This window comes from Danio rerio, chromosome 15 (genome assembly GCF_049306965.1).
Source record: "Danio rerio strain Tuebingen ecotype United States chromosome 15, GRCz12tu, whole genome shotgun sequence".
Lineage (NCBI taxonomy): Eukaryota > Metazoa > Chordata > Actinopteri > Cypriniformes > Danionidae > Danio > Danio rerio.
The window spans coordinates 22134029-22143441 of NC_133190.1; the positions used below are offsets into that span (position 1 = coordinate 22134029).

At 31.7% G+C, this 9413-nt stretch overlaps 1 protein-coding gene across 1 annotated transcript; it reads left to right on the forward strand.

Annotated features, from left to right (window-relative positions):
* The first annotated feature begins 537 nt into the window (after positions 1–537).
* On the forward strand, positions 538–9413 carry si:dkey-4p15.5. The gene is made up of 12 exons (XM_021466394.3): positions 538–887; positions 2983–3147; positions 3291–3404; positions 4884–5110; positions 5767–5951; positions 6042–6114; positions 6201–6298; positions 6963–7043; positions 7137–7308; positions 8200–8296; positions 8956–8973; positions 9075–9413. The coding sequence occupies exons 1-12, from the start codon at positions 839–841 to the stop codon at positions 9179–9181; spliced, it is 1386 nt and encodes a 461-aa protein (XP_021322069.2). The 5' UTR covers positions 538–838; the 3' UTR covers positions 9182–9413.

A 9413-nucleotide genomic window follows, 5' to 3' on the forward strand; every position in this document is an offset into this window, starting at 1 on the left:
ATGTGCTGTTCTTGTCACAACCAGTTTGTCATTTCTTAATAGGTTTGTTTTTATTTACTGATTTGATGCTAGTTTTTTGATTCTTCAAAGAAGGTTCTGAGAACATGTCAAATACCCCATGGAAACCTTTCAGGTTTGTTCTAAAAACCTTCTGAGAATGCACAGATAACTTCCAAGAACTTTGTGGAAACCTTCTTTCAGGGACATTCTAGGAATTCTTCGAGTTACTTCTGGGAACGTTTTGGGTCTTTCTTGAGAAGCATGGGAATCTTCTGGGTACCTACCGGGAACCTTCTAGGATCATCATGGGTACCTCAAGAGTCTTCTGGGAGCATTCCTGGAATCTTCTAAAAATTTTCAGGATACCGTCCAAGAAGCTTCTAATTGGCAGTTCATTGATCTGTGGTGACCCCTGATAAAATGAAATAGAGTGAAAGAAAGTAAGTGAGATGCAGGTACACTTCTAAAAGTAGAGGGGTTATTCTGCACTGCAGTATGGACAAATAGCCACAAGGCGGCATAGTCACAAAAAACCCTGTCGGTCAGAGACAAAAGACCTATGTCACAGTAGTCTATTTGTATAGCGCGCATGTTAGCAAGACAAAGAATCCACATAGATTGAACAGTACATTACTGACAATACAACAAGGCATTCTATTAAAAGATGCAGACATTGTACATAGAGGGTGTGATGAGCATTACTTAAACAGAAAGCACAGCAGAAATGGACACACCCGAGTTCACCAGACAAAGCAGAGCGGTTGATCATTTCAAATCCTCTGGGATGTGATATTTTGAACAAAAGACAGTAAATAAGAAAACAGAGGAATATTATTGTATGGTTTTAGGCACAATGGATTTTGTTCCTGACCTGGAAAAAGCTAAAGGTTTGTAAAGCTAGCATGACCTGTCATTAAAATAAAAGTTGGATCCCAGATGAAAAAGTTGAAAAGTTGGTTAACCAGAACTTTGAAAAATCACTTTGTAGTTTGGAGTAATTTATTTTTTCATGATGAAATAGCCCTTAAAGTACTGGTATTGTAAAAGCCTTTTAAAAGTTGCATGAAACAACCAACAGTAATTAAAATAACATACTGTTATTATTATTATTATTATTATTATTATTATTATTATTATTATTATTATTATTATTATTATTATTGTTGTTGTTGTTGTTGTTGTTAATAATAATATATGTCTATGTGTCTGTTTCTTTTATATTACTAATTATCTGGAAAAGCCACATCTCTTAATGGTGAATATTTTAAAATGTTAATGTTAATTGATTATTTTATTGAAAATAATCAATACTATACATTTTTTCAAAACAAACTAGATCAATAAAACAATACAATAACAAAATACAATAATTAGATTAAATCAAACCAAATTAAGATGGCAAAAATGAGAACAAAAAAAGATTATTGACGCACCTTTTACAAGAAAACTTTGGCCTTTCTGCTTCAAACTTTTAATAATTTATTCTTACTTGTGATTTATTTTTATTTTATTTCATAATTGTCCTGTTTATTAGCAGTTTCTAAGTGAAAATTGCTTTTAAAAAATTCAGAGTACTATTGTAAATATCACTGATCTGTCTCTGGCTTACAAGAGGAATTGCCTTTTTTAGTCTACATATTTAACATAAACATTGTAACCATGCTTGTTTTCCTCAAGGTGTGGCTGATGAGGGAACAGAGGGTTCCTTTTAGTTAAAATAAGTGTTCAACTCCAAGTGCGTTAGTGCCAGTATTCATAAAGAGAAATTCGATCTCTAAAATCCCTTATGTGACCTGACCAACACCTTTCATTAACACCGCATGGCGACAAAGTGACTGCACCTGTTGAATATTACATACAGTATAATTAAACAAATACTGAATATTATAGTCAAATCTCTTATATAATATTTTATTCAATGCACAATTCAACAAAAACAAAATAAAAAAATAAAAGAAATACATTTTTAAAAATCTGTCATCATCGTTCACCAGCAACTTACTGTAAAATCAATTACAGGAAAAATATACTGTATTTACATTTACGGCACCATTTATCTTGCTGTATATGTATTTACAGAGTTGTATGTACATATTTAATGTAAAATATAGAGTAATTTTTACAATTCAACTTTAGTTAGTATCATACCGCATAACTGTTCTACAGTAAAATACAGAGCTCATATTACAGTTAAATACTGTTTAATTTACAAAAATCGTTAAAAGCGTATTCACACTTGTGACTTTTTATATGGATTTTTTGGAAGCTAAATGAGCCAATTTTGAAAAAAGTCTGTAACTAGAATCTTTTGGGGACTTTTGACTTCAAATAAATAAATAAATAAATAAGTCATTTCTCAGAAAACTTTCACAAATTTAACTTCCACCAAATAAATGAATTTTATAAATGTATAAACTTTAGTCACACTTTACAAAAAGTTTATATTAGTTAATGTAAGATTACTAACAATAACCAATAATGAACAATCCTTGAACAGCATCTATTAATCCTAGTTTAACAATAAGCATTATTAAAATCTAAATTCATGCTTGTTAACACTGTAAGTTAACATACTAACAACAAACAACTTTATTTCTATTAACTAACACTGAGAACGATTCATAAATACTGTAATAAACATATTGTTTATTAACTAACACTAACTAAATACTTTAACTATACAACCTTATTATAAAGTGTGACCAATTTTTTAAATTTATGTTTAACAGCATTAGGAGATGTTTACTTGACAACGGTAAGGACAACATTACTTCCCTTTAAGTAATGGCTTCAAAATGTGTGTTTATGAGCTGTTGTATGATTTTGGGCTGCTCACCTGAATAGAGAGGATTGAAATCTTAAGACTGCGATGATGGAGACCTGACATACTTTAATATCCATGTGCCAGTTTCACTTGTTGTTCTAGGAACTAGGGCCTATTCAATCAGCAATATTGACAACAAAAATGTTTTGTAAACTTAGTTACCGGATCTGAATCCTTATCAGTGGAAAGATCGCCGGAGGGGTTCATGTTGCGCTCCTCTTTGTCATCTTTTCTCTCACACCCTAAACCTCTGTATAAAAACCCAATCTGTCAAATCTGTAAGATAGAAGAAGCTTATCATCCAGACTTTGTGGATTCAACAGGTAATGTATGCTTTATTTACTCAAATGAAGAGAGTTGTGATTTGCTGCTTTGCAATATTCTGACACATATAGTCTTTAGAACTTCAGAAGAAAAAGTTCCTTTCCTCACTGGTTTGTGTGACGGTTTTTGTCTTCTTCTGCAGATCACGTCATGATGATCAGGCTAGTGCAGCTTTTGTGTCTTTCTGGTCTGCTTCTACATTGTGAAGCTCAGGGTTTCCAATCATGCCTGGCTGACCCCACATTCAGACTAGCAGGTCAGTGGAGATGCTTCACATCATTTTAATAAAATCACTGGTCGGTGTAGGGCAAAAATGTATATATGCACTCCAAAATTATGTTTGTTGTTTGTTCAAACTACTTATTTAAAACAAGTTGAAACAACACAATTCTTGATTTTCATGGGGGACAACTTCATTGTTTTATGTATAATCCACTTATATTTGTAAAAAAGTTAGTAAGTTAACTTAATTCCTTCATGTTGTCTCAACACATTGTATTGAACCCAGCATTTATACAGTGTATGAACTTAAAATGCCATTTGCTGTTTTTTAAAACTATTTATTTCAAATGAGCTGAATCAACACATATCTTGCTTTTTTAACTTAATTGTTTTAGTACAATCCACTTATATTTGTATAAACAAATAAGTTAATATAATTCCTTCATATTTTCCCAACACAAAAAGATGGTGTAGAACCCAGCATTTGTTACAGTGTGGCATAAACAACAATATGAACAGATATGGGCCGCAAGTTTTTCTTATCCATAAAACTGAAAGGAGTCCTAATTGTATACTAAATGTACACTTTTCAAAATCCTCTTAATTTTTTTGGAAACGGTCGAATGCTGAACCTTGTAATTCTAAACAAACTCTAGAACCTTGACATCAATTGAAGCAATAATAAAAGTTTACTTGTATTAGACTATCAACATGCATGATAGAGATAATCTAATGCTTTCCGGGGCCTTTTTAATGTTTAAGACAGTAGACAACAAAAGGGTCGATTTTGGGAAATTGAGATTTACATCACATGAAAGCGGGAAAATAAGCTTACGTTTGATGTATGTTTGTTGTGATTGGATAATATTTAGCAGATATACGAGTGTTTGAATATCTGAAATCTGAGGGTTCCGAACAATCTAAATATTTTAATAACAAATATAATATAGAAATAGAAAATCGTCTTTAAAGCTGTGCAAATTAAGTTCTTAGTAATTTTTGATAAAAAAAATAAGTTATCATGTAGAAATGTATGTTTTTAATTAATAGAAGATGATCTTTACTTAATATTAAAAAGAAAATCTATCATATGTATTAAAATAAAATATATATTAATATAAAAGTGTATCATTTTTTGAGTTTTCGTTCTTTTTGAAAACTTTTTTTAATAAAACATATCTTATAATTACAGATTTGCTTCTCTGGTACCCATTTTAACGATATATTTTTATATTCTTACTACACTGTAAAAATATATATGATTAAAAAGTCTTGAAGACAATCGTTTGATACTTTGGGTTTCAACAACATTTGTTATACAAAGTTAATATTTTTAGCCAGTTCGACTGATGTAAATTTAGATGACTAGAGAAGTTAAATTGATTCAAGTATAACACTTTTTTTCTAGTGTTGAAAACTAAACACAACAATAACAATAACAAAGGTTTTCACAGACAATGAATCCAGAACTATGCATATTTACATAGTAATAGAATATTTTTATATCTTTCAGATAACTCGGATATTTCTGTGACCTGTGGAACCAATCAGATGTTTTTAAGAATCCTCCTGTGTCCGATGTATTTTGGTGGATATAATGAATCTCTAATGGCACTCAATGCCAGGTTTGGCATCCCCGACTGTCGTGGAGTAGCAGACTGGTCTTCCAGTCCTCCTGTCTTGATGTTTAACTTCTCTATCTCCCAGGAGGCTCTTCTTCTTTGTGGCAACACAATAAACGTAAGAACTTTTTTACATTATAACAATCAACCTTTAAACATTTAATCTAAGCTTTTAAAAAAAGCTGTTATTGAACTCAATTTCAAAAGGTCATTGGTAAGTGTCATGCAGGGAATTCTGGTAAAGCTAATTTACTGTTATTCTTTGTATATTTTAAAGGTCCCGTGCTTTGATATGTGCAGTTTTTATTCGAGGATTGATAATCTCAGTCTGAAACATGAAGACAGGGCGGGGCATATATTAGCTCTTCCCATTTTAAAAAACAACCAATTGCGTTTTCTCTTGTGATTAAGCTCAAGTGCATCAAATGGCAATGAGCAATGTCTTGAAGTGGGCGGGACATGTCAGATACTAGAGAGCAATTGATTGGTCAGAGGATTTGATGAAGGATGAGGTGACGTCAAAAAATCGTTGATTCATATAGGTCCAAATGACAAAATAACCTTTGGATGTTTATAACTTCTAAATGTTAATTTTGTCAGTGTTGTCAGACTAAAATACTGAAACTAACATTAAAAAACTTTTTCTCAGGTTACAAAATTTTACTGTACCAATGAAATCACAGTATCTTTCAAAAAGTTCCAGTGACAGCTTTTGTATATATTCTTAGATTGTACAGATTTCCAAAATGTGTGTGTTGCTTCTTTGTTGCTCAGATTACAAGCCAAGTGGGCTCAGGAGTATTTTCAGACTTCTCCCAAATCCAGTCGGTTAACATCTCTGGATTAATTAACGCCTGGGATCCATCCATCAGCGCCATTACTTACAGACAACAACTAACCTACCAGTTCTCCTGCGTATATCCACTGCAGTATTTAGTCAACAACACTGAGGTCAAAGTGTGAGTATCATTCACAACCTTCTGTTTCTGTCCTCTGGAGTTTTCTGATGAAACTTTGATGACTTTGATGTTTCATCTTCAAATCGACAGGTCAGGGGTGAGTCTGGCAGTGAAGGACAACAATGGTACTTTCGTCAGTACTCTGAGCATGACTCTTTTCACTGTAAGGATATTTCTCATAAAATTGCACTTATTGAGTTGGTAAATGCAACTTTCTTGACATCCACCTCACATTTTGATTTTTTTTAGACTGCTAATTATACCACCAAACTCACGATACCTCAAACAGGACTGCAGCTGAAAACTCGCATATATGTGCAGGTCAAGGCAACAAATCTCACAAACAAGTAAGACTGCAACTGTTCTGTGTTCATTTAGTAAGTTATAGTTTAAGAATATATACATCATTTACAACATAAATAACATAATTTCACTCACTTACTCACTTTACTTCGACTTAGTCCCTGATTTATTAGAGGTCGGCACAGCGGAAGGAACCACCAATAACTCGGGCATGTGTTTTACATGGCGAATGCTCTTCCAGCCGCAAGCATAGATTTAACAATTTTATGATGTGTAACATCTTTTTGTTTTATTTATGATTGTTTAGTATACATGCACTAGAAAATACTGTGAAAAAAAGTTTCTTGCTCTGTTAAACATCACTTGTAAATGTTAGGGGGGCTTATAGGTTTCCCTTCAACTGTATATTTACTTGTTTTAGCTTGTTGTCAGGGTCCCAAACTCTTCATCTACTTTAGTATTTGTTATTTAAATTTATTTAAAATTTATTAAAATTGACTTTTTTTATTAAGACATAGGCTGCATCTGAAATCGCATACTTCCATACTATATAATACAATAAAATCAGTATTGGTTTATAACATACAATAAAATAAATAGCAAAAAATAAGAATAGTAAAAATATTCAAATAAAATAGTACTGATTAATAACTTGAACTGTATCTCAACTTTCAATCAAATCTAACCTAATATCTTGTGTATTTTAAGGTTCAATGTGATGCTGGACCGCTGCTATGCCACAACAAGCCCATATCCAACCAGCAGCAGCTCATATGATCTATTTCTTGGGTGAGTCATTGACAAAAAAAAGCTAAATAAAAGAGAGCAATTAAGAAGACACTTTAATTCTCAAGTGAGAACGACGTCTATTGTTGTTCCAAGGTGTACCCGTGACCCTCAGACAAAGGTCGACATGAATGGGATTGCACAGGAAGCTCACTTCTCCTTTGAGGCTTTTCGTTTTGTGGAGCATAAGAACTTGACCATCTCCACTTTCTACCTGCACTGTGCCACCCGACTCTGTGAGAACTCCACTTGCGCCTCTCTGTTGCCGGTAACTAGCGCCGATTTAATTTTTTTCATTGGTTTCTTTTTAATTTGATTGTCTTTGTTTGACTCAGGTGTTTAAGGTTTGTTTCTAAAAAAAATTCAATCTGTGTTGGCATCAGTGATTACATGAAGAAGCTTTAATACTTACAGAACTTTTTCATTCCACAAAAGGTTATTTATAATAGAAAAAGGTTATTTTGATAATGAAGTTATTTACACTACGAAAAAAAAGAAACTTTTTACCAAAAGATTCTTTGGGGAAAAAGAAAATGATCTTCTAACATTATGTATTCAGTATTCAATAACAAACTATTTTATTCAACGTGACTTACAAATTAGGACAAGAGCACTTCAAATCATCAGAGAGCAGCAATTTATAGCTGCTAAAAAAGTACACATACATATATATATATATATATATATATATATATATATATATATATATATATATATATATATATATATATATATATATATATATATATATATATATATAAATAGGCACACAGAGAGAATAGAGGACAGGAGGCTTGTCAGGCACACTCAACTGCGTGAAGTGCGCTCAAAATAGCCCAATATACAGTATATGAGTGTTAATAAGAAAGTGTCTGGTGCATATGGAAAGGAAAACAGTGTCTCCTACATTACTGTTATATATATATATATATATATAAATATATATATATATATATATGTGTGTGTGTGTGTGTGTGTGTGTGTGTGTGTGTGTGTGTGTGTGTGTGTGTGTGTGTGTGTGTGTGTGTGTGTGTRTATATATATATATATATATATATATATATATATATATATATATATATTTTACATTAATGAACTTTATTTTTAAGAGTGTTGAATGTGGATTTCATGAGACCTTATTTTTGTGTGTGTTTTGTAGAAATGTGCGAGGAAAAGAAACGTACGATCCATAGATTACAATGCTAGTGATGTGGCCACAGTTTCTTCAGGACCAATCAGGACCAGAGTTGACAACGGTACCAAAATCATCCCATATTTACTTATTTTATTATTACTTATTTTATTTTACTTATTTTATATATATTTATATATATATATATATATATATATATATATATATATATATATATATATAGAGAGAGAGAGAGAGAGAGAGAGAGAGAGAGAGAGAGAGAGAGAGAGAGAAAGAGAGAGAGAGAGAGAGATACCATATATATATATATATATCTATATATAGAGAGAGAGCACTTGGAAATTCTCAGTTTTTTTGGATTTCTTGGATTATTAAGGTATGGGTTTGGGTAAAATCAAAGGTTACTCAAAGATATCTACAGAAAATTGATTTATTACATTTCAATTTAAAGTTATATAATTGGCACCATTTATGTCATTTTATGCAAAACAAATGCTTTAAATGCCAATGCTTTTATTGTAAATTAGGATCAGTAGTTGATAAAATAAAACAAAAATAATATTTTAATCATAAATCCAGATAAAATTATAATTTTAAGTGATGTAATAAAATAAAACCGGACACATTTAAATGTTACACAAACATGTAATCTGTTTCATGCTTTTACTGTTTTAAGTATTAAAATACTTTTTTCATCTTGAAAGTAGTTACATAAAAAGAACTAAAAGCTAATAAGAAAAATCTCTTCCATGTCTTCCTCAGGTGGCCTTGCGAGTAGACGTAAGAATTGTCTTTACAAACACCTCATTTTAATATATAATATTATTATTTATTGACAAATATATTATACTAACATGAATTAATTCCTTGTGTATTTGCAGTGACCTCATCCTCTTCGATCCCTCAGCTGACGTATGCTGGTGCTGCCACTGGTTTGCTGAGTGTCCTTCTACTCAACTGGCTGTCTGGATCAGGACCTGCATGGTGATCTACAGTACATCAAGATTTGGGAATTTGTTGTCATTTAATGGAATATTGCCTTGGAAAATCTCTCATGCCTTACGGGAATGTGAGACAACAGGCTATATGTATCAGTTATCAGCATCTGTATTTTACAACTTATTGTAGGAATCTAGTCTAATGTAATTTACTGTAATTAGACTTTTTTGTAATTGTGTTGAATTTTTTGGTTGTTTTTATTAAAGTCTATTGAGCATGCA